The following is a 26,806-nucleotide window of genomic DNA, read 5'->3' as shown; positions in this document are numbered from 1 at the left end:
AAGTGTTCCCTTTATTTTTTTGAGCAGTGTATATTCAAGTACATAGTCTTGAGTCACTATTTTCAAAGTAACTACTACTTGATGCTTCCTAGTTATCCATGGCACGTTTGGGCCGATAGTTGGCTAGAAATCCTGCAATCCAGCTAGAGAAAAAGCAGACACAGTCGTCCCATTCGATGGTTTTATTCAATGCCATTTTTAAATAATATGAATCTGTACATCTTTGTTGAACCAGGTCTTTGACCATTCATTCGCAAAAAATAATAAAACAAAAGGTCATAAAATAAAAACCTTAATAATAAGTGCTTTGACCCGAGGACCACGAGGGCCGTAAAAGAGATCACACAGCGAGATATCAGTCAACAGAACAATGTACGGATCACACACACCTTTCATTGCCCTGTTCGTACGTAGCCTCTCCAGGTTGCACCGTACAGCTGGTGCAGCAGCCTGAACACAAGGCATTCTGCTGAGCCTTCGACCGTTCAGACAGCATCAAACATCTAAATAATAACATTCATATTTCACAACATCTCATAAGTAACACTATTCCGTAACATTCGTCATCGTAGCAACACCACCACCATTCAAAAATAGTACTTACAACTGTGACCGTCAGAAAAGGAGCCATGGACCACAGCATAGAAGGATATCATAAAATACATATCCCATGGGATTGGTCCAATACCAAAGCCATGTTTAGCTTACATTTAAATATGGCTCTGACCAATACAAGTGCTGTCATGCTCAGGGAAAGTATTGTCATTACTTCTTTATTAAAATCAGTCAGTTTAACAGCCTTCATCCACTGTAGGGACCTGTGAGATCTCAGCTCACTCCCCTTCTCAGTATAGCGTGATACTGGATTATACAAGTACAGCATTAACAATACCGCCTCAGTCCAGCAGAGGGCGACCCACCACTCATTGACCACCAGCAGCTTTGTAACCATCTATATGTAAGAATGGAATGAAGTATCACATAGGCACTGATCCAAGGTCAGTTTCCAGTCGCTCCCTCCTAAGAAATAAGGTTAGACTAATGGGGTTGGGTAATCTGATCCTAGATCTGTGGTTAGGGCATTCTTTATCTCTATGTCTGAGCCACAGGCAGGGCTAGACCAGGGCCAGGCTCGGGGTTGGTAGGGGAGGGCGGTATCCCTTTAGGCCCTTTATAGAGCAGCCCTCGGGTGACCCCAGTATTGTCCCCGTTCAGGTTCTTATAGGGGTTCCGGCGAGGGGGCGTGCGGAAACACAGAGAGGGGAACCGGAAACCCACCAGACAGCAACCAGGACACGAGATCATCTCCTCCTGCTCCAGAGAAGGACCAGAACCATTACCGGACCCGAACAGCGAGGGAGAGCCCCCAATGGGCCTACCAGGAGGTGAGTGGTTCTGGTTGGTGCCCCGCCATCCCAGAGGCCGACTAATGACAACCGTGGTGCTATTGTTGTTGTCCATGGGAGGGGTGGGTAGGGGGGGCAGGCAGAGAGGACCATTGAAGACGGGGGGAACATTACCCCAGCCGTTGGTGAATGTGGTGGAGGTGGGTGGGGAGGGTTTGGAATAAGGTGGAAGAGTAGGGAAAGAAGAGAGTGGAGGGAGAGTGCCATCTAGAGTGTCAGGGGAGCTGGTGCAATCCATAGGTTCCACTTCCTGGTCAGTTTCCTTTTCCTCACTCAGCTGGTCCAATGACAGCAGTTCTGGATCGAGAGGAAGCCCTGAGTCATCGCCCGTGAGGCCCTCGCTGCTCTTCCTCCTCTCCATATCCTCCTCGTCTACGAACTCATTCGACTCAAAGGTAAATCTCTCTTTCACGATTCCCCGCTCCTCTATCTCCTTCTCTACATTCCCCGTGTCTAGATCAGTTGGCAACACTCCCGTTTTTTCTGTGGTATCGTCTTTGGTGGTGGGGGGCAGGAGATCTGGTGGGGGGGTGCAAGGAAGGGATAAGCAGCGTCTGTGGAGCCTTCCTCGGGGGGTACCCCCCTCTCTGTCTGTGGGCGAGGGGGTGGTACAAGGATCCGGGGGTTTGGGTAAGGTGAACGTTAAAGAGATGAATGACTTGCTGGGCGTGTCGAACAGTTTGATCTTGCCTCCTTTTAGGTCCTCTCGCAGGGAGAAGGGGTTGACACGGGTGGGAGGTGCCAGAGTGGGGAGCACGGCTGGAGGGAGCACGTCTGATTTGCTGCGGCAGAGGCGAGGGTCGCCGGGGAGACAGAGGAAGCGCCTCTTCAGTGGGCCGAGATCTAGAGACAGAGATTCAATAAGAATAATACACGGCTGGCAATCTGCTGAGACTGTAAGCCTGAGAAAAAACATACAACATTCAAATCTTGGGAAAGGGGAAACCTAGTCAGTTTGACAACAAGGCGTTCAACTGAAATGTGTCTTCCGCATTTAACCCAACCCCTCTGAATCAAAAAGGTGCAGGGGGGCTGCCTTAAAATCGACATCATCGGTGCCCGGGGAGCAGTTGGGGAATTTTCAACCTTACCGGCTCGGGGATTCGAACCTGCGACCTTTCAGTTACTGGTCCAACGCTCTTACCCGTCAAGCTATCTGCACACCCCTAATCTATCCATCTTTCCAGCAGAATATCCCCAGGATACCACCCCATATAACCTGCCGCCTCAGCTCAATTCCAACAGTTTTAATGATGCCTGTCTGAATACACAGTGCTGATAGATATAGCATTTGCTGTTCGTAGAACCCCCCCGACTACCTAAGACCTCCCGGTGTTCTTTAACCCCCACACACACCACACACCCTTTAGTGCAGCTTCGTCTTTCTGCGTCCTCTCGGTCTCTCTCCTCTGCAACTCCGTTACAATCTCTGAGAACGACGGACGGCGCTTTGGATCCATCTGCGAGAGAGATGGACAGACGGAGCGTTAGATGGGCGAAAGAGACGGGGGAAAAAGTCAGTTCCTCAAAAGTCACAGTACGCAGGAGAAGGAATAGTGCGAAACGATAGAAGGGGAAAGAGAGAGCGAGAAAAGGTGTAAGAGGATTTGTGTGTTACATTGCAGCAGGTGACAGCCAGGCTCAGGAAGGCAGGTGGACAGTCTCCCACCATGTGCTGGAACGTCTCGACGTCCAGACCAAAGTCCTACAGACAGACAGAGCATCACACACACCTCTCTGTGAAACAGCGCCCTAGAGAGACGCAAAGTCACTAATTTGCACAATAGAATAGAGACGATGGTAGCAGAGACTTCAATGAAAGTACTGCGACTTACTGCCTGAGAGGCTTTTATACTGCAGTTACATACAATGGGCAGAAGAGGGAAACGTTTTAACAAAGTCTACACCACACAATAATATTGGGAAAACTGAATGTGTGTGTGAGGTAGTGTGTGTGTATGTGTGTGCGCGCATGTTGAGTGTGATGAACATACCTCTGTGCGTGGGAGGAAGTCAGGGTCAGCCTGTATCCTAGCGATGACCTCACACAAGATGATGCCGTACGCAAATACGTCCACCTTTTCGTTGTAGATCTCTCCTCGCAGCACTTCTGGAGCCATCCAGTAGGGGGAACCCACTACGGCCAAGGGCTGCTGGTCTGCCCCCTCACTGAGGACAGAGGAAGACAGGCACGGGGCATTATGACAAGCAATGACTTTAAGGTTAGGATTCGGGGAGGGGAAGCTGATCCTAGACCTGTATCCTACCTAGGGGAAAGTTCCATGCACATTTGTGGCCTGCTGGAGGTCATTTTGCAGGGCTCTGGCAGTGCTCCTCCTGCTCAAAGGCGGAGGTAGCGGTCCTGCTGCTGGGTTGTTGCCCTCCTACGGCCTCCTCCACGTCTCCTGGTAGCGCCTCCATGCTCTGGACACTACGCTGACAGACACAGCAAACCTTTTTGCCACAGCTCGCATTGATGTGCCATCCTGGATGAACTGCACTACCTGAGCCACTTGTGTGGGTTGTAGACTCCGTCTCATGCTACCACTAGAGTGAGAGCACCGCCAGCATTCAAAAGTGACCAAAACATCAGCCAGGAAGCATAGGAACTGAGAAGTGGTCTGTGGTCACCACCTGCAGAATCACTTCTTTTTTGGGGGTGTCTTGCTAATTGCCTATAATTTCCACCTTTTGTCTATTCCATTTGCACAACAGCAAGTGAAATTTATTGTCAATCAGTGTTGCTTCCTAAGTGGACAGTTTGATTTCACAGAAGTGTGATTGACTTGGAGTTTTATTGTGTTGTTTAAGTGTTCCCTTTATTTTTTTGAGCAGTGTGTGTATATATATATATATATATGGCAAAAACAGGCAGACACATCCCGCTGGCAGTCACTTCCTCTCTGCTATTTCCATCTCACTGTGAACCATGATATTGCAGAAATAGATTGGGCTGGGAATTGCCAGGGACCTCACGATACGATATTATCACGATACTTTGGTGCCGACACGATATGTATTGTTTCTCACGATTCTATATGGATTGCGACTCGATAGTGCAATTCGATGTTCCAAACATATTGCTCACCATATGTCTGCTTCAGAAAGACGAGAGAGCATGAGAAAACAAGTTCTGATCAGTCAGGGAAACACTTTTTTTTTTAAAGCGCTGAAAACATTTTGCCTCACAATTTAAAAAAAGATGGAGAACAAGCTATGGGAAGAAAAATACCGGCTTTACGGCGCCAACTCTACCTACAGTAGCAAATGTTTACTAATCGATACTTGGAGTCAAATATCAATATAATATCTTCCCAAATTATTTTGCAAAATGTAACTATCAATCCCCCCCCCCCCCCCCCCCCCATCATCATCATAGTAAAATAAGTTATGGGAGCTGAGAAAGAAAGAGGGAACGATAGAGGAGAGGAATGCAGACAGACATTCGTAGCTCCCAGTGTAAACACCGTTTGGGGATGTGGAAGAGGGAGGGAGGGAGAGTCGCCGGTGAGGCGGTGTTAGAGGACGGGAGGGAGAGAGGGAGAAAGAAAGAGGAGAGAGAAAGAGTGTGCTGGAATAGTTTGACCTTATTTGGAAAGCTTTCCTGAACTCCATCTGTGTCTCTCGCCCGCTCTTTCTCTCGGAGGCAGAGCTCACACACACACACACACTATGTATAAAGGCAACACAACAACAACAAAAAAACTCTGACAAGTGTATGCGTGTTAATAAACGCTGCAATAGAGGAAGTCCAGTCAACACACAGCAGACATTCACTGGTGCCAAATACTAACGTGTTCCACTGTAAAATCAATTTACTCACACCTAAAATGCACGGTACACAAGAACTTGTTGTGGGGTACCAAAACAAAGTGCCTGTACATACGCAAAAACACAAAGTAAACACTAGGGTGACCATAAGACAAACAGAGTGAGCGGAAACGACACACACACACACACACACACACACACAGTCTCTGTTAAACGCAACAGCTGCCTCCCATCAGACACAGGATACAGACCCATTTACAACGGCGAAGAGGCCAGCAGGGTAAGAGTGTTTGAGCCAAGGTCAGTTTCTGTGTTTTAGCCCTAATAGTTCCGGTTAGGATTGAGGGAGCGTAAACTGCTCCTGGATCTGTAACTAATATGAGCTATAGCCACCAGGACATTAAAACCTGTCTAGGATCAGCGTGCCGCTAGCGGCACACCCCCCCCCACTGAAAAACCAGTGCCGCGAAATTCAAAAAAAATATATTTTTTTAAATATTTAACTTTCACACATTAAAGTCCAATACAGCTAATGAAAGACACAGATCTTGTGAATCCAGTCAACATGTCCGATTTTTAAAATGTTTTACAGGGAAGACACAATATGTAAAGATGTACATCTATTACCTAAAAACACATTAGCATAATCCACCATCTTTTATTTGTCCACCAACACCAGTAGCCATCACCAATTCGGCTAAACTAAGATATTTATAGCCCCTAACCAACAAAAAAACTCATCAGATGACAGTCTGATAACATATTTATGGTATGGGATAGGTTTTGTTAGAAAAAAGTGCATATTTCAGGTAGATGGCATAGGTTACAATTGCACCCACCGTCACAAATGGACTAGAAAAACTACATTGAGCAACGTGTTTACCTACTTACTAATCATCAAACATTTCGTAAAAATACACAGCATACACGAATCGAAAGACACAGATCCTGTGAATACAGACAATATTTCAGATTTTCTAAGTGTCTTACAGCGAAAACACAATAAATCGTTATATTAGCATAGCACATAGCACATAGCAGCCCAGCATTGATTCTAGCCAAAGTGGGCGATAACGTCAACATCGCCAAAAGATATTAATTTTTTCACTAACCTTCTCAGAATTCTTCAGATGACACTCCTGTAACATCATATTACACAATCCATATAGAGTTTGATCGAAAATGTTTATATCTAGCCACCAAAATCATGGTTAGACAATGTGAAATGTAGCTCAGCTGGTGAGAAAATGTCCGTGCGCCATATTAGACAGTGATCTACTCTTATACATAAATACTCATAAACGTGACTAAAAAATATAGGGTGGACAGGGATTGATAGACAATTTAATTCTTAATACAATTGCGGAATTACATTTTTTTATTTATCCTTACTTTTCAATACAGTTTGCGCCAAGCGAAGCTACGTCAAAAAACATGGCGTCCTAAGCCACTAAAATGTTTCGACAGAAACACGATTTATCATAATAAAAATGTCCTACTTTGAGCTGTTCTTCCATCAGTATCTTGGGCAAAGGATCCTTTCTTGGGAGTAATCGTCTTTTGGTGGAAAGCTGTCCTCTTGCCATGTGGAAATGCCAACTGCGTTCGGGATGAACTGAAAAGCGTGCCCAGCTATTCACATCGTTTCAGAAATAAATGTCCCAAAATTGCACTAAACGGATATAAATTGCTATAAAACGCTTTAAATTAACTACCTTATGATGTTTTTAACTCCTATAACGAGTGAAAAGATGACCGGAGAAATATAACAGGCTAAACTAACGCTTGGAACAGGTCGGTGTCCTCCACGCGCGTTACGCACCAAGAAAAGACTTGCTAGCTACAGGGTTTTTTAATTTATAGGGCCTGTGAACGCGCAATCGACCCCATTGGAATCGTCATCACGTAAAGGCATCCAGGGGAAGACGTAAGAAGTGTCCGTATAGTCATAGCAATAACAGTGCCCTTTTAACTGACTTCAGAACAGTGGCCAACATTTCTGAAATCTGACTCCATGTCAGGGAAATTGCTGTAGAATGGGCTCTGTTCCACTTAGAGACAAAATTTCAACTCCTATAGAAACTATAGACTGTTTTCTATCCAATAATAATAATGATAATATGCATATTGTACGATCAAGGATTTTGTGGGAAGCCGTTTCAAAAATTACCCAATTAGCATAAATAGTCTCAACAGCGCCCCCATCCTCAACAGGTTATTAACTCCTGTCATCAAGGAGAAGCGGAGAGGTTTAAAAAACACGCGCTGGCAATCTGTGTTCAACGCAGGCTAAAGCGACTCATAAAATACGAGGCGTAAATGTCAGCATCATTAACAAACTGGGGTTGGGTGTGAACGAACGCCGCTAGAAACATTCCGTCGCCCCTGAAACAGGGGCTTAATCGCACCGTTCGATGCAGCGGGTAAAGCGCAACTTCTTCAGGCTAAAGAGTCTCGCAGTCTTTCGAAAATCGGACTGCGCTTCAGTGGGATTAATGGCCTCCTAAGACACTGATCTAAGGTCAGTGTTGTGTGTTTTTCCTGTACACATAATGGTTAGGATTAGGGGAAGAGGAAGCTGATCCTAACGGTAGAGCTGTGTCTACCATACTCCCGATGGAAACACAATAACACTAGAGCTAAACCTAACATAAAATACTGGCTGAGTGAATGAGAGAGAGGGATGGATGGATGGAGAGAGCAAAAGAGAGAGCGAGCGAGAGCTAACAAGCTATTGAGATGGAGCGAGAGAGAGCGAGAGGAAGCAGCCATTCAAGTGTGTTATCTAAATCAGTGCATGCTGATAGATGGATGATATATGGACTCAACTGACCTGTACTCTGGTATTTTCTCTGCCAGGCCCAAGTCCCCCACCACAGCCGTACACTGGCCACTCTCCCAACGCACCAGGCAGTTCTGCAGGACAGACAACCAGGAAGACAGAGGTGAGGGCCCGTATTCACAAAGCGTCTCAGAATAGGATGATCTAGGATCGGGTCCCTCCTGTCCATATCATTTTATTCATTATGATCCAGAAGGCTAAAACGATCCTAGATCAGCACTCAGATGCTTTATGAATATGGACCCTGGTAAATCCATTTATTATAATAGATAACTGTGTACTTGAGTATGCACTATTGTGTTTTATGGAGTGTGTATGCATGTGTGGCTTGCTGCGTTCCCAACGATGAGACAGCTTATAGGGAGGAGGTCAGAGACCTGGCAGTGTGATGCCATGACAACAACCTCTCCCTCAATATGAGCAAGGCAAACGAGACGATCGTGGACTATGGGAAAAGGCGGGCTGAACAGCCCCCCATTCACATTGACGGGGTTGTAGTGGAGCGGGTCAAGAGTTTCAAGCTCCTTGGTGACCACATCACCAACGAAATACACCTAGATAGTCATGAAGAGGGCACGACAACCCCTTTTCCCCCGCAGGAGACTGAAAAGATTTGGCATGGGTCCTCAGATCCTCAAAAAGTTTTACAGCTGCACCATCGAGAGCATCCTAACTGGTTGGATCACCGCCTGGTATGGCAACTGCTCGGCATCTGACCTCAAGGCGCTACAGAGGGTAGTGCATATGACCCAGTGCATCACTGGGGCCAAGGTTTCTGCCATCCAATTGTCAAAGACTCCAGTCACCCAAGTCAGACTGTTCTCTCTGCTACCGCACGGCAAGCGGTACCGGCGCGCCAAGTCTAGGACCAAAAGGCTCATTGACAGCTTCTACCTCCAAACCATCAGACTGCTGAATAATTAATCAAATGGCCTCCCGGACCATTTACATTGACACCCGCCCCTCCATTTGTTTTTACACTGCTGCTATACGCTGTCTATTATCTGTGCATAGTCACTTTACCCCTACCTACATGTACAAGTTACCTCGACTAACCTGTACCCCTGCACATTGACTCGATACCGGTACCCCCTGTATATAGCCTCGTTATTTTATTGTGTTACTAAATAAACTAAAGTAAAAAGTAACTATTTTCTTAACTCTTCTTGAACTGCATTGTTGGTCAAGGGCTTGTAAGTAAGCAGTTCACGGTAAGGTCTACACCGGTTGTATTTGGCACATGCAACAAATAACATTTGAAGTATGTACAATGACCAGATGTGTGTGTTCCTACGTGTGTGTGTTTATATGCGTGCTTCCTACCTTGGAGGTGAGGTCTCTATGGAAGATGCCTTTGGTGTGGAGGTACTGCAGGCCCCTAGCGATGTCTAGAGACAGGCCCATCCTGACTGACCACGACAGGTACCGGTCACTGTCCAACAGCTGCTCCAGGTTACCCCCGTTGATGTACTGGAAGTAACCATGACAACCACACACAACCAAGTGTCAATCAAATGACAGGTTCCCTTAACCTTGATTTATACAGGTTATTCTCAACTGAGATCAACTCTATTTTGGAAGAGAGAAACAGGTCGCTGTCTGGTAGCCATTACAATGGCACCCGTCAATCAAATGATTGCCTCTACTTCAGATTTTCCTCAGCCTAACCATACAGAAGTGAACCGTCAGTGTTCAAGTATACTGAACAAAAATATAAACAGAACAAGTAAAGTGTTGGTCCATTGTTTCATGAGCTGAAATAAAATCTCAGAAATCTTCCATACGCACAAAAAGCTTATTTCTCTCACATGTTGTGCACACATTTGTTTACATCCATGTTAGTGAGCATGTCTCCTTTGCCAAGATAACCCATCCACATGACAGACGTGGCATATCAAGAAGCTGATTAAGCAGCATGGTCATGACACAGGTGCACCTTGTGCTGGGGACAATAAAAGGCCTCTAAAATGTGCAGTTTTGTCACACAACACAAATCCACAGATGTCTCAAGTTGAGGGAGTGTGCAATTGGCATACTGGCTGCAGGAATGTCCACCAGAGCGGTTGACAGAGAATGTTATGTTCTTTTCTCTACCATAAGCCACCTCCAACGTCATTTTAGAGAATTTGGCAGTACGTCCAACCGTGTAACCACGCCAGCCTAGGACCTCCACATCCAGCTTTTTCACATGCGGGATAGTCTGAGACCAGCCACCCAGACAGCTGACGAAACTGTGGAGTATTTCTGTCTGTAATAAAGCCATTTTGTGGAGGAAAAATATCATTCTGATTGGCTGGGCCTGGCTTCTCAGTGGGTGGGCCTGACGTCCTTATATAAACTGTAACTCAATACAACCATTGCGTTTATATTTTTGTTTTGTATAGTTCAATCTGTCCAGTGTTCCCTAGATCCTAGTCAGTCTACCGGAGTTTAAAGAGACAACTTACCTCTGTCAATGCATGGAGTTGTCCCTCATTAACACACACCCCTACAAACCTGAGACAGGAGAGAGGAAGACAATTAGAAAACTAGCTAGGATAGATTTATTAGACAATTTAAAAACGCAATACAACCAAATGTGGATAATGCATTTACATTCAGATGACAAAAAAAGTTTGTAAACGCATTTCCATTGTGGTCCTCTTAAATAAATGGTTAAAATGTTAAACATACTAAGCCTCTATGCTACACAGTTGATCTAGACTACTAGCCATACTTTGGTTACACAGATAACGCAGAACAAATCAAAAAGGACCACATTGCCATAGTCTAGAGCCCTCAAACTCAACTCTAGACCTCGAATCCTGTTCCACTAAATGTTTATTGTTCCCCTCTAAATCAGGAACTGATTTACACCTGGGATACCAGGTGTGTGCAATTAATTATCAGGTAAAACGGAAAACCAGCAGGCTCCGGACCTTGTAGGGGAAGAATTGAGTACCCCTGGTTTAGAGCACTAGACGCAGACATGAAAAAACAAACATGCTTTGAGTTGCTATGGTAGTTTATTCCATTCAACAGCGCCGGTATATAAAAAGGTGTTACCAGATACTCTTCGATTTCAAAAACAGGTAATAGGAGTCTCATGACAAGTTTTACAATGTGTTATAACTGCATGGCTCAAATGTGTATACTGAGGATTTGCCCTGTTGACTAAAGCTTTCATATGGAAAGCAAGTGTGTTCTTTTAATACAAGTCCAAAGACAGACCGGAGTATGTTGGGGTGAGACAGGCGGTTCATCAGTTGGACCTCCCTCAGCATGTTCGCTCGGTTACTGGCCATGGTGTTCATCTTCAGCGCCATCACCTGGCCACTGATACGGTGCTGCACCTACACAGAGAGACAGGAGGGGGGGAACCATCACTAGGGTCAGACCTCAGACAGAAGATATGACACACAGTTAAGTTCGACACACCATTGGACATCGGGCAGCAGAGACTGTAGTTACGAGAACTGAAAACGTGAACTCGTAAATTGGATCTTCGGTTCCCAGTTCTAAGTATGCATTTCCACCCAACTGTTCTAGTGTCTTGGCCTGTGTTCTAGAGTCAGGACTATATGGCTCTACTCTGGCTAAGATGTTGGTGAGTGTCTGGTGGTCACCATGGTGATGTGTTGTCTTATCCCCTATATGTGAGTTCTGAGAGGCTTTGACTCCTCCCAGTCTAACTAATAAACCATATAGACAACCACTAAGTACTCTAACAGTCCACAAAAACAATCCACTTAGTACTGTGAGTGTTACTCTCATGTTTGTCAGTATGTGGGAATTTGTGTGTTACATTTGGTAGTACGAGTGCCTGAGCGAAAGAGAGCGCAGAAGACAGCGAGTGTTCAAAGAGGGGGTCTGCATGCTTCCCAGCAGAAACAGTTCGGATGAGTTGGTGCATATTATGACGAGATTTTATACACTTTTGTTTGTTTTAGTTTTCTGTAAGGGTTTTTTCGGTTGTTCCGCCACTTTTTTTCTTGAGGCAAGCCTAAAATCGTTAGCCGAAGTCTACGCCCCTTCGGTGATTGGTCCACAGTAGGGATTCTTCAATGAAGTCTGTCATTCAACGAGAGACGACTCGTTTTCTTGCAACAACAAAAATTCATTCAGAAATACTACACCAAACAACTTAAATGTAAAATTGCTCGACTAAGATCTCCTCGGCAAAAACGCCAACTTAATTACAGATTTGAGTTTTTGGATGAAGTTTCTGACCACAGCGTCTCAAAATGGACAAACCATACTACTGCCACTTTTTTCAAGCGAAGGTATTTTAAGGGAGGATGCGAGCACACTCGCCCGGGTCGCTTAGCAGAGTTCGGCATGCGGACGCCTTTACCCACACGTGTGTTGCCAGTGTTTCACGTTAATGTCAACTCTAGTGTCAGGATTTCCATCAGGAGTGTGACCCTTAAGACTTGTGGCAAGCAGAATCAACAACCTCTGCATCATTCAAGACTGTTGCTTTGTGAGAAGGTGTTAAAGTTCAGTTAGCCATGATGTAAATGCAAGCTGAAAAGAGGGCCTTGCTTTGGCCCCAAGTGAGAGCAGATCCGCCAGAGCCATGGCCCAGTCAGACACGGGTGCCGGCCCGCGTAGATGGAAACAGAAAAGTCTGAGCCTTTTGGGTAAAACACAGAGGTAAATCACAAGTGAAAATGCTGCAAGAGTATGGCGACATCGTCAATGTGATAGTGAACTGGATAGGAGCTGGCCAGCAGACCGAAAAACAAAACGCACGTCAGGCCTCTTAGTTCACGGCTGCAGTACTACCATACTTACAGTATGCAGTCAACGGTCGCAGTCAAGCGGATCACTTCAAGACGTTGACCATCATTGGCCACTCACGCCTTTCAAAGTGTGTTGCATTATGGGGATAAAAACAAAAGTGTCTGACTTCCGACTAATGCACAAACTTCACAAAAATCATGTGATCCAAGGTCATGCAGTTTTTAATGAAGTTGCCTTCAAGTCGCTGCGGGTGCTTCTCACTAACTGAATTGCGGGAGGCACTATTTGTCAACAAATTAGGGTGTTTTTGTTTGCCCCACACGAACATGGCCAAAGATATGACTGAAACAGGAACAAACTTAAGCGATTCTGAAACTACAGGGGAAACAAATGAAAGTGATGAGACCTCTAACCAGTGAATTATTGTACACACGTTATAATTTCAGTTTCTGAGTGTGTGATATCGGGGTAGAGCAGTTTATTTGACACTTGTACGGAAGAAAATTATAAAAACAACGGCAGCCACGTTGATCGGAGCCTTGCGGATGGAAAACCACTAGAGTGTCCGACTTCCGGCTGTCAGAGATGCACCTCCCCCGACGTCACTCGTCGACTTTAGGTTTACTGCTTGAACACACCCGATCTCGATTTGGTCCATCCGCTGCAGTCTATCCCTCAGGCAGACCGAGACGGATAAAAGAGAGGAGTGAAAGGACTAGAGAGACTGAAGAACACACTTTCTCCCTCCCACACACACACCGTTTCACCCCTACTCTGCTGGCTCGCACGCACTTACAGTAAGAGCTATGCATTGTACAATGAAGATTAGCTCTATGGTTTATTCCCCCCCCCCCCATCTGATTTATAACATCTACAGGATCTAACGACATCAGTAGATTTACAGGCCAGTAGAACAGGACAGTGGCTCCCTCACACAAAGATGTGCACACACACAAATAGGCGCACACATAATGCAGACATGAGCCAAATGCTGAACCAGCAGAACTGAACTGTATTAGGTAAGGCTGTACGGTCTGTCTGGGCTATCCGTTTAGTCCCATCCTCATGCCGAATTTCAGCTCAAATAAACAAGTGCTCAGTAATCATGTTTATAGGAATGTGTCCAGAAGCCACAAGCTAAAATAGGAGTACCATGGCAACGTGGTGTGAGAGTCTACCTCAGGTGTGTGTGTGTGTGTGTCAGAGCTCCATAATCACAGGTAAACAGTGAGCATGTGTGATATCAGCATTCCAGTGACGGGAACACGGAGACGCCCAATAAATCTGACTCACAGACACACTTGCATGTGAAGTGCTGGTATTTAGCAGAAAAAAGGTCAGGGGTATCAGTGGACATGTGCAGGGTTGTCTGTCATTGGCTGATGAGAGGCTCTGAGTTATGGTGACCTCGAATCACACTGGAGAGAAACACAGAGACCAAGAGAGAAAAATGTGTGGCTGACTAGACAGCATTTAGAAATGACTTGCGTGCATACGCTTTGTAAAACTCTTTGGTTCCGTTTTGACTAAAAGCTTTATTTTCTTGGTGACTTAGAGATGTTTTATTTCACTGGGCAAGTCAGTTAAGAACAAATGCTTATTTACAGTGACTGCCTACCCTGGACAAACCCTAACACTCCAAATCACGGCCGGTTGTGATACAGCCTGGAATCGAACCAGGGTCTGTAATGACACCCCTAGCACTGAGAAGCAGTGCCATAGACAGCTGCGCTCCTCGAGAGCCCAGGGGATACATGTGGGGCTGCTAGCTAAGAACAGGTCCATCATAACAGGCAGGGAGGTCCTGACTGACTGTCTTCCTGTGGAGCCTCTAAATAGAACATGACCCAGTGTCTAGACTCTCTAGACCAGGACATGATACACAGATACACTCCTTACCTACCTAAATGGTAAACCATTTAGTGTGTTACACAACAACAGTACTGAGCGTCGCACACGTGCAAATTGTGTATACACGCAAAAACATACACCCTACAACTCATGCTATGCTATGACAGCACTGCACCTCTCTCGCTCGGTGTCTGTGGCAGGCCTTGCAGGAACAAGTATGAGCATGCAGCTCCAGGACATCAAAAGAAGCTCTCTCCCCCGCTTTTCTGCATCATTGTAAAAAAAAAAATAATCCCGCTGCTCCTCCACCCTTCCCACCTCTCTCTGGGCTCACTACCAGTCCCGGTCCCCCTACACAGTCACACCTCCACAACTCCCTAGACCACATAGCAAAGCATTGCGCAACGAAAAACAAAAACAACCATTTCTTGTTGGCCAAGTCCAGGTAGTCACACACCCCAGTTTGAGCCAAATGAACACATCCCTGGCCTGTTTACTTACCTGCTGTACTGCTGAGGGAGGGGCCAGAGAGCTGAGGGAGGGGCGTAGCGGGTATAACAAGGTCTTTACACCCTACATAACATGTGGGGACACGGGGCTTGTAAACACACACACACACAGAGCAAGGAAAATGTCAAGAACGGCAAAGTATTCTGATCAAAAATAAAACGCAACTATTTCAAGGATTTTACCGAGTTAGTTCATAAGGAAATCAGTCAATTCCAATATATTCATTACACAGGAGGGATGGTTGCTGATAAATGGACCTCTGTACGTCTATGTAGATATTCCATTAAAAATTCTGCCGTTTCCAGCTACAATAGTCATTTACAACATTAATAATGTCTACACTGTATTTCTGATCAATTTGATGTTATTTAAAAATGGACAAAAAAAGTAGATTCTTTAAAAAACAATGACTTTTTTTATTAAGTGACCCCAAACTTTTGAATGGTAGTGTATGTGCTACATGCATTTAAACCACACAAAGTATGTTGTAATGGGAACTTGAATGTTTGTGCTTTTCTGATAACTAATTTCTGTGTTCAATTCATGTGCTGTTCTATAAACCAATTTCTGTGTTCATGCAAGTGGCTGACTGAACAAATCCTCCCCATCAGTAGCTGCAATTTGGCAGTATGCCCAGACCTTGTTTTGAGAACGAAAGATATCGCAGTTTCAAGGTCTCAGCTTAGAGAGAAGAAGCCTAGTGAGGTATTGGTCTGTCACATGTTATGAACCAGTATTGGTCGGTCACATGAATGAAACAAAACTGTAATGATTGATTCATGAATTAATGCAAATATAACTTGTCTGTGTATAGCTGTATATAAGACAACTGCTGGGACTGCCCCAGCAGAGCTCCTGATTGACATGTGTACTACGGTGCATTGAGTTGGATGGAACCTCTCCAGCACGCTGATAATATACAACGATCAACTTCGAGTGACCCTGTATAAGAATTTCCACAACATTGTGTTAAATGCATTTCAATTACCAAGTATGTGCACATGCATTTCAATACCAAGTATGTTCGCCTCTCCCGAGTCCGTAGGGAAGTTGCAACGATGGGGAAAGACCAACTACCAACTGGATATCATGAAATTTGGGCAAAATAAATGGGTAAAAGTACAACAACAAAGTGTTTAAATACAAATTATGTGCACGTGTATATAGTCTATAACAACATGTGAGCTCATGTGGAAACAAAAAGGGAATACACAGACAGCCCCAGACAGACAGCCCCAGACAGACAGCCCCAGACAGACAGCCCCAGACAGACAGCCCCAGACAGACAGCCCCAGACAGACAGCCCCAGACAGACAGCCCCAGACAGACAGCCCCAGACAGACAGCCCCAGACAGACAGCCCCAGACAGACAGCCCCAGACAGACAGCCCCAGACAGACAGCCCCAGACAGACAGCCCCAGACAGACAGCCCCAGACAGACAGCCCCAGACAGACAGCCCCAGACAGACACATCTTGATTGACAGGAGAGCAAGTCCTGACTGGAAAGGTAGGAGGTGAGAGACAATGAAGCAGGGAAAGTGCTGTGCTAGCCAAGCACCTGAATGGGAGCTTCAAGTCAAAACTGGTAATGTCAGCCCATACCACCCCTCCTCCACCACAGTCGTCTCCTCCTCCTCTCCTAACCCCCCAACCTCCCAGTCGTCTCCTCCTCTCCTAACCCCACAACCTCCCAGTCGTCGCCACCTCCCCCCTTCCTTCTAATCGCAGATCCTCAGCCAATAAACACAGACTTACTGACTTGTAATGCTCACTTACTGTAACAGATCACAAACACGAGTGACAGTCGATGATGGATCGGTGCGTGCATGTGTGTTAGTGTGTGAGTGCTTGCATGCGCGTGCAAAAGTCAGTTTACGGAGTAGTTCCTCAGTATTGTTGTTGCGCTTTTCCTAAAGGGTAGACTTCCCAGAACCTGTCTATTCTCCTCTGACAAACTTCGGTTCAGCTGGGACAACAGGACCCTAGAGGAGAGCATTGCCCATCAGCGCTTAATCCAGGCTGTCAATCACACACACACACTAATCTCCTCTGTGCAAATGCAGCAGTGATTTTAACCAGACTGACAGACCAAGCATCATCATCATTCTCCTCCTGCGTAGAAAGAAAGTGTGAGTGAGAGGGACACGAGAGAAACTCAGCAAGAAGCTACAAACACACATCACACAGAAACTACCACTCAGCAGGCTTGCAAAGTGACTGATGCAATACAATAAATAGGCCAATATATTGATAAGAATGAATTATAACACAATCATGTTGTAGATCAATCTGTGGTGGTAAATGAAAAGCAGAGTTCAATTTGAAATACACTACATGACCAAAGGTATGTGGACACCTGCTCGTCGAACATCTCATTCCAAAATCACCTAGATGTTGGAACGTTGCGGGGACTTGCGTCCATTCAGCCACAAGGCATTAGTGAGGTCAGACACTGATGTTGGGCGATTAGGCCTGGCTCGCAGTAGGCATTCCAATTCATCCCAAAGGTGGTTGATGGGGTTGAGGTCAGGGTTCTGTGCAGGCCAGTCAAGTTCTTCCATACCGATCGACAAAACATTTCTGTATGGACGTCCCTTTGCGCACGGGGGCATTGTCAGGCTGAAACAGGAAAAGGGCCTTCCATAAACTGTTGCCACAAAGTTGGAAGCACAGAATCATCTAGAATGTCATTGTATGCTGTTCCCTTCAATGGAACTAAGGGGCCTAGCCCGAACCTTGAAACACAGCCCTATACCATTATTCCTCCTCCACCAACCTTTACAGTTGGAACTATGCATTGTGGCAGGTAGTGTTCTCCTGGCATCCGCCAAACCATCATCACTCTAGAGAATGCGTTTCCACTGCTCCAGAGTCCAATGGCGGCGAGCTTTACACCACGCCAGCCGATGCTTGGCATTGCGCATTGTGATCTTAGGCTTGTTTGACGCTGCTCGGCCATAGAAACCCATTTTATGAAGCTCCGGACGAACAGTTATTGTGCTGACGTTGCTTCCAGAGGCAGTTTGGAACTCGGTAGTGAGTGTTGCAACCGAGGACAGACGATTATTGTGCGATACGCACTTCAGCACTCGGCAGTCTCGTTCTGTGAGCTTGTGTGGCTTACCACTTCACAGCTGAGCCGTTGTTGCTCATAGACATTTCCACTTCACAATAACAGCACTTAGTTGACCGGGGCAGCTCTAGCAGGGCAGAAATTTGACGAACTGACATGTTGGCATCCTATGACGGTGCCACATTGAATGTCACTGAGCTCTTCAGTAAGGCCATTCTACTGCCAATGTTGGTCTACGGAGATTGAAATAGGTGTGGCTGAAATAGCCGAATCCACTAAATTGAAGGGGTGCCCACATACTTTTGTATATAGTGTACATCCTTCTCTTTTTTTTTTACTATCTGATTATGTTGACATTTGAAGCATTTAGCTGTGTAAAACGTCTGCATGTCGTTCTAGCAAAACCCAGCTAAGTGTGAACACACATCGACACGCACACGCCACTGTTTTGTGAATGTTGTTGACAGCAGTGTGTGGCTCTTGCCGTCACTGTTTTCACCTGGTGTCAAAAGCAGCTGGCAGCAGCTTGGTACTGACACACAGACTAGTTATCCCTATTATTCACCAACTGTCCTTATTACACCCCACATACACAGCGTTCTGATTTAACATTTGTCATGTGTATATTTTCCTATGATTAGAAAATCATTAGCCCGTATTGAGTGCCTTGGTTTTTCGTTTGTCTCGGAGTTACTCTTATTTCCTTTTTTTTTTCTTTTAGTTTGGTTTATTTAATTTTTGATCGCAGTATGAAGTATGCACTGGGAACTGCATGTTGTCATCTTCCACTCTCCTGGGGTGTATTCACTAGGAAACAAATGCAAGAAAACGGGATGAAACAGAGAGGGACCTATCTGAATTTGCCCAATAGAAAGTCTCGTTGCAAAACATTTTGCTACGGTTTGCACTAATGAATACACCCCACCCCTGCTGACTGCGTATGGCCTAAAGGTGTTCGCATGCTTCTCATCAGAAACAGTTTGTGCCTATATTATGACAACATTGATGTTTTTGTTAGCCGAATTTCAGTAGCCGAAGTCTACACACCCCTTTGTCGGTCATTGGTCAACAACAGGGATTATTCAATTAAGTGTTTGTTATCATTAAATGATAGATGACTGGTTTTCATGCAATTTTTTTCACTTGCGAAATACTGCACCAAACATCTTAGATGTAAAATTGCCCAATAAAGAACTCCTCGGCACAAATGTCAAAATTAAAATGACATTCCTGGAGTTGCCTTAGAATTAATCTGACTAGTTTGAGAAAGCGTATATTTGCTACGGTGACAAACAGCGTTTTTTTCCTAGTTCACGTGAAGGCCTTTTAAGGTTAAGTTAGGTTCACCTAGGTGAGTTTGGCTAGGCGCCAGCCGAACAGAGGCTTGTGGAAGCCTTTAGTGTCAATTAGTGCTCGTCATTAGGGTGATGACTCATTGACCGAGTGACTTTTCGCCACATGACTCAGAACTAGCTCCATCAGTCACAGATCTAATGTCTGATGGCGCCGGAGGAGATGGCTGCCGTTTCACGGGCTTCTAACCAATTGTGCTATTGTATGTGTCAATCTGCTGTGCTTTATCTTGGCCAGGTCGCAGTTGTAAATAAGAACTTGTTCTCAACTAGCCTACCTGGTTAAATAAAGGTGAAATAAAAAGAAAATTAAGAGGAAGGCCCTAAAAATTTCCCAAAAATTCCAGCCACCCTAGTCATAGACTGTTCCCTTTGCTACTGCATGCCAAACGGTACCGAAGCGGCAAGTCTAGGTCCAAAAGTCTTCAGCTTCTACCACCAAGTCATAAGGGACACATGGACACTACCGGTACCCCCTGTATATAGCCTCATTACTGTTATTTTAGCTCTTATTAAAAAAAAATGTATTGTTTACTTCAGTTTATTTAGGTAATACTTTAACACTTTTTTTCTTAAAACTGCATTGTTGGTTAAGAGCTTGTAAGCAAGCATTTCACTGTAAGGGCTACCTATTCAGCACATGCGACAAATACATTTTGATTTGATTCCACTAATGACAAACTCCAACCCCAGTATTACCTCAACCATAGGAAATTTGGTGAGGACGGGCTGGTGTTAATGGCTGGAACGGAATCAGTGGAACGGTATCAAATACATTCGCTCTGTTTCAGCCATTATTATGAGCCGTCTTCTCCTCAGCAGCCTCCAATGATCAACTCAACACTACAACAACTCTTACTTTAAATCGCTCAATACATGTACCTTCATATTCCCTCCTCCTACCTATATGTATGTATAATCTTTTCTCTAGGGGCCTCCTGAGTGGTGCAGCGGTCTAAGGCACTGCATCACAGTGCTTGAGGCATCACTACAGACCCGGGTTCGATCCCAGGCGGTGTCACAGCAGGCCCGTGACCGGGAGACTCCTTGTGGCGGGCCGGGTACCTGCAAGCTGACGTCAGTCGTCAGGTGTACGGTTTTTCTTCCGACACATTGGTGCGACTGGCTTCTGGGTTAAGCGAGCAGTGTGTCAAGAAGCAGTGCGGCTTGGCGAGGTCGTGTTTCAGAGGATACATGGCTCTCGACCTTCGCTTCTCCCGAGTCCGTAGGGGAGTTGCAGCGATGGGACAAGACTAACTACAAATTGGATATCACGAAATTGGGGAGAAAATGGGGTAAAAGTACAAACAAAAACATTTATCCTCTCTACCAATCTTCTATTCCCATCGTCCCTTCATCTTTCAATCTCCATTATTTCATCCTTGAGAAAGACAGGTTTGACACCTAAGGTAGGTCTGTGCTCCTTCCCATAGAATTAGAATAACTCGAACGGAACATTCTAGTTCTGTTTCAGTTAGATCTGAAGAGGGGGGGGGAAACAGAATTCCTTCCTGCCTCTACAGGAAGTAACACTTACAGTTCTGCAGTCAGGCAGGTCTAGGGAGCACGCTCTTGCAGTTCTTTGAAAATTATTAAAGAAAAAAGATACAAAGCAGCACCTGAAGGATTTGTCTTGACACGCGCACCCCTCCTTGTCTTGCACAATGGCAGTGTGGCGGTATACATGTCTGCCTGCCTGACTGAGTGCCATGAGGAAAGCATTAACTGAGCCTGGAGAGTGTGAGAGAGCAAGAGTGTAACACTAGAGATGGCAGGGTGCCAAGTGTCTTTGTGGAACTCCATTTATATTTAATTATTAAGAGTCAACGCTTCAGAGTGTGTGTGTGTGTGTGTGTGTGTGTGTGTGTGTGTGTGTGTGTGTGTGTGTGTGTGTGTGTGTGTGTGACTGAGCAAAAGAACTCCTGGTCCCTTTAGACCACAGAAATGCTGCGTTATAAAGCAGATGTCAAAGGACAGAGTGGAGAGAAGATCATTTACGGTATGCAATACAGAGTTGCGAGGTAAAGCTGGGCTATATGGATAAAAATGTATATTGCGATAAATTGCCAGATAACGATAAATAGAACGATATATTTAAAACAATGTTCACCACAGTTTTTTTTATTATCCTTGAACTACTACTAGTAGTTTGGTTTTTGTAGCCATCAATTGTCCCATTAACAATCACCCATTTTAGCAAACTGATTTCATTTCAAACTTGACATTTCTCTAGTATAGGCTACTTATCGTAATGAATGATGTCAGCAAAATGCCTGCGATAAGAGATCAATATGGTCGGCGTCGATAATTTTCAGTTTATCTTCGCAGATTTATTGCGAGGCTCATTTATGCCTCTATTACGGTCATGTCATCTGAACTTTACAACAGCTAGATTGGAACGCGTCGTTTTTATCACTGCAGTAATACGTTTGCATTTATACGCAGTTATCAAAGAGCAGATTACTCAAATCAAGAGAGGCATCTTTACAGCCAGCACCTACAAAGACCAAATCATTTGCATGTGAACTGCACATCCAAAGGGCACTGTGACAGTTGTGTGACAGTTGTGTGTTACTATGCTCCTATTATAAAGAGATGTCAAGGAAAACCCCTGGCCCAATGTTATGGAAAAAAAACTTTACAAAGATGTTTTTGTTGTCACATTCACTGGATAAGTGCAGTAGAATGTGTTTCAGAGTCAGCCATAGTAGTACAGTGCCCCTGGAGCAAATTAGAGGGAAGTGCCTTGCTCAAGGGCACATTGGGAGATTTTTCGCCTCGGGAATTCAAACCATCAAACTTTCAGCTATTGGCCCAACGCTCTAACCAATAGGCTACCTGAACATTATAAGGCTCAGTGAAACAGGAGAGGAACCAGGAATAAGGTTAGTCCGTGACTGTGTCCCACATAGCACTTGTCCCTACGTAGTGCACTAATCTGGTCAATAGTAGTGCGCTATGTAGAGAACAGGGTGCCATTTGGGATGCATCCCAGGCTGAACCCCCCCTTGACTTCCACTCATGTTGTTTAGACAGAGTAAGGTTACCATCTACCTCTGCATGTGCAGTAGACCTACCATCCAGGAACAGGTATAATTTTCACACCAACACACTCCGTTCCCTTCCCTGTAATGCGGGCTATAGGTTTGGGGTCAATTCCATTTCAATCCAAATTTTCCTAATTGAAAAGCATGGAAGAGAATTGGAAATTCAGTGTTTCACCGTCACTGGGTTCTGGTGGGGGTCGATGTGGTGCTGTGGTCACTAGTGGCAAAATAATCTTCCCTATTATGACCCATCATCATCATCAGCACTGTATGCGCAAGCCTACCTTATCTAGCACCTTGAATGTTAGGTACAGTATTTAGAAGCTTGTTTTCTACAAGCCATTCATTTCAGAAAGAGCTTTTGTGGAAAGTGTCCTTCCAAAGAGGCCCATATACCGAAGCCTCCTCCGTACACACAACCCCACAAGGGTATAGGCCAATAGAGAGTATAGTAAAGGCCAACTAATCACTTGCCTACAAAAACATCTGGCGTCAGGTAACATCATTCATGTTTCATGCTTGGTGTCAATGATGACCTCACCAGGGATGCTCAGATGTCCAAAGGCTATCCTATCCCACACTGTTCAGCACTAAGCCTAGACCTCCTTAAACAAGTCAATAGGCCAAGTTGAACTACTTTGGACCAATATTCACAAAGCATTTCAGAATAAAGGATCTGAATAAGAAATAAGAATGTGAGTCTAGGATTTGGGACCTTTCTGTCTAGGCCTATCGCTAATCATATTCATTATGATTTATAAGTGAAAACTGAGATCAGCTCTCCTTTTATTTTATTTAACTAGCCAAGTCAGTTATACAAATTCTTATTTTCAATGGCAGCCTAGGAACAGTGGGTTAACTGTCTTGGTAAAAATATGTCATTCTGCCCCTGAACGACAGATTTTTACCTTGTCAGCTCTGTGATTCGATCTTGCAACCGAACCAACGCTCTAACCACTGGGCTACCTGCCGCCCCAGCCCTACTTTGAGACGCTTTGTGAATAGAATACAGGACAGGCCCTGATCTTCAAACTCTTACATGTAATTTACCTTACCTTGAACACTTCTGAGAAGAAGCCCGAGCCAATCTTCTCACAGATGAAGTCATCTATACGGGCCAGGCTTGACACGGCGCTGCGTAGAGCCCGGTAGGACGAGGGCCTGATTCGGTTCGGCCCGTGGACGAGTGGCTCCGCCGCCTCCTGGTCCCGGTCCATCTCGACCCGCTCCATCTCAGTTATCCCAGGATGCGGAGGGGGGCGGGACACACACGCAGCTCAAAATCCAACACGGTTTACATTTCCCATGTCCTCCGCAGAAGCGAGAGGATCCGGTAAAATGGCTGAGCTTCACACTGGATACTGAGTATCAGAACGAGGGAGAAACAGATTAATTCACTATCAAATCACCCTCGATCTCTAAAGCTAACAGAAAACAGCTGTCTGTCTTCAAGTTTGTGTATTTCTTCTTTTAGAAACTTAAGCCTACACAACTTCCATCAATCCTGGCGCATTCGACATCGCTTGTGCGCGGTGTTTGATTCCGTCATGCTGTAAAGATATAGGCAGATATATCCACCCCCTTCTCTCTCCCTCAGTAAAATTCAGTTTCCTTCTGTCTGCTTATGCAGTGGAAAGGGCACACATTTTCTACCAATTGAAACCCGGTTTCACGTGCGCATAGCCGCAGGAAGATGTTTGGGGAGGGGAACAAAATAAATTCCTGCTACAAACAGCTATAGCGTACCACAGTATGAGTCATAATACCCATAAAACCTAGCGTTCAAACAAGGAAATGGTCCCAAACGTTTTCCCACTATTTTTCCTATAGGGGATTTTAGAAACACTTAAAATAAGGGTTGTGTTTTGTGTAGGCTTACCATGGCGTGACGTTTTGATAACTGTAAATATCTCTAGGACAAAGGTGACTTATCAATGTATTTACCCCCCAAAAAGGACACGCTAATTAGCTGCTAATGTGGCTATTATAAAGAACTGTAAATGCCATGATCTGGATGAAACGGATGAATCGAGGCAAAGTGAAGAATCTCTGGATTAACTAGCTAACGTTAGCTAAATGTAGTAATTAATAAATTGCCACAATATCCATTAGCAAAAGTGTCAGCTAGAGATGACATGCAGGAGCTTGCAGGGATTTGTAGTCTTGCATGATGTCTACTTTGAAGCTAATTAGCGTTTTCAAAACAGAGTGAATAGAGGCGACGTTATTGATGAGTCACCTAGTACTAGAGAGATTTACATGGTTATCAAAACATCACTCCAGGTTAAGCCTACACGAAACAGTCCTTATTTTAAGTGTTTATAATATACCCGATTGGAAAAATGAATGGTGGGGAAATGATTGGAACCATTTCCCTGTTAGACCGCTAGATTTTATGCGTATTAGGACACTTCCACTGTGGGGCTCTATATGGTCAGCTAGTACAGGACTAGTAAAGGCCCAGTGCACTACTTTTGTGAACAATACCAACTACAAAAATACATAATAATTGCCTGCACTACAGAGGGTTATATCATTCTGCTAATACAGGAAAAGGCCCAGTGCACTACTTTTGTGGATTTTTTTTTCTCTCTCTATATATATAGAGAGAGAGATTTCTCAGGGGGTGGTACAGCACTCTTAGCACCCCTATTTCCCGCGGCTATGCCCGTGCGTATTGTTTAATGACCCTGGACTCTGCTTCTCCCTGACAGAAGGAAGCCATTAGGCTTTAAAATAGAAAAGAGGCCGTTTACCGTGGTTCGCCGCTGTTATTTGTGTAGCCTACTTATCTATGGCTGGTCTGTCCTGATACATGTCATGAAAGCAGCGCGATATCGCCGCTTCATTGTAGAACAGAATTTGCACACACAGAGCTGCTATATAGCCTAACTTGACCAAATCACATAACAGTAGCCTTTTCAAATGGATCTTGATTGATCATTCAATAGAAACAAGACTACCAGGCTGCATAAACAAACAGGCAAATGCTCAGGTTGAAAACAACCCGTGGACGGACGAAGAGAGCTTCTTTGGGCACGTTTGATGCTTTCGGTAGACAGAAAGCGAGAGAGTAGCGCATTCGTGACAGACTTTATTCGACCACTGTCAGCTTGACTGCAGGTCATCAATTATAAATGCAGAGTTGGGCTTAGTTTTTGGATTCTACTACTCTCCCACACAACTAAATATGCACAAAAATATAGCCTATGCCTACACTATTTCAAAGTGGAAAATAAGTGCAAAAAAAACGCTATAGGGCGGAATCATGCATGTATAACCGCACTAAAACATTGATGCGACTTACATGCCCTTGATCAAATCTACAGGTAGCCTGGCCAACGGTGTCCTCTGCCTCTCGCGCCCTGACCCGGTCGTGGTATTGGATTACGGTGCCTTTTATTTCTCTAATTAATCAGCCTTGTCTACCGTCCCGCTCCTGCACGGTCCCCCGTTTCAAGTCCCGTTGCCTCTGTTTGTCGTGGTCTGCTCTGCAGTGCGCTGAGAAAACAGTGCGACTTTTAGTGTCGCTTCTTATTGGCGAAAAAGCAGTTGGGCGGGTCCACGCGTCATCACGGTCATCACCTTCAAAAACTTCACCTGCGGCTGCTTTCAAACTAACAACAGTGTTCACCTATCTCAGAAACTCAAGGTAAACACACATAGCACGCATAGTCTACCTGCAGTACCCTAAGTGCAACTCGACATCTATTTATACATTTTCCTCAGTTGACTGTGAACATCACAGACTGGTCTCATAGACTAAACGTAACATAGGAAATGTAGATATGGGATACTGAAATTACTATGATAGAGTGCATTCGGAATGTATTCATACCCCTGGACTTTTTCCACATTTTGTTACGTTACAGCCTTATTCTAAAATAGATACAATATTTTTTTCCTCTTATCAATCTACACAAAATACCACATAATGACAAAGCAAAAACAGGTTTTTAGACAAAACAGAAATAAGTATTTAGTATTTACCCTTTGCTATGAGATTCAAAATAAATTGAGCTCAGGTGCATCCTGTTTCCATTGATCATCATTGATATGTTTCGACAACTTGATTGGAGTCATCCTGTGGTAAATTCAATTGATTGGACATGATTTGAAAAGGCACATATCTGTCTATATAAGGTCCCACAGTTGACAGTGCATGTCAGAGCAAAAACTAAGCCATGAGGTCGAAGAAATTGTCCGTAGAGCCCTGAGCCAGGATTGT

General features: G+C 44.8%; 1 protein-coding gene across 2 annotated transcripts; it reads right to left on the bottom strand.

The window, feature by feature from the left end:
* Positions 1 to 167: 167 nt before the first annotated feature.
* LOC129865669 (dual specificity testis-specific protein kinase 1-like) lies at positions 168 to 26,168 on the bottom strand. Of its 2 annotated transcripts, XM_055938617.1 has the most exons (10): positions 25,886 to 26,168; positions 23,634 to 23,939; positions 11,230 to 11,351; positions 10,467 to 10,515; positions 9,343 to 9,489; positions 8,011 to 8,093; positions 3,401 to 3,575; positions 3,025 to 3,111; positions 2,770 to 2,866; positions 168 to 2,249 (listed from the first exon to the last, which is right to left on the bottom strand). In XM_055938617.1, exons 2-10 carry the CDS (start codon positions 23,808 to 23,810, stop codon positions 1,093 to 1,095), a joined length of 2,094 nt encoding a protein of 697 aa, XP_055794592.1. In that variant the 5' UTR covers positions 23,811 to 23,939; positions 25,886 to 26,168; the 3' UTR covers positions 168 to 1,092. The 2 variants fall into 2 exon arrangements, with proteins under 2 accessions (XP_055794592.1, XP_055794593.1); XM_055938618.1 differs by lacking the exon at positions 25,886 to 26,168 and having other exon boundaries at positions 23,634 to 24,406.
* Positions 26,169 to 26,806: the final 638 nt, after the last annotated feature.

Source organism: Salvelinus fontinalis, chromosome 11 (genome assembly GCF_029448725.1).
Source record: "Salvelinus fontinalis isolate EN_2023a chromosome 11, ASM2944872v1, whole genome shotgun sequence".
In the NCBI taxonomy this organism is placed as follows: Eukaryota; Metazoa; Chordata; class Actinopteri; order Salmoniformes; family Salmonidae; genus Salvelinus; species Salvelinus fontinalis.
Note: the sequence above shows the minus strand (reverse complement) of the source record. Positions and strands in the feature narration are given on the sequence as shown.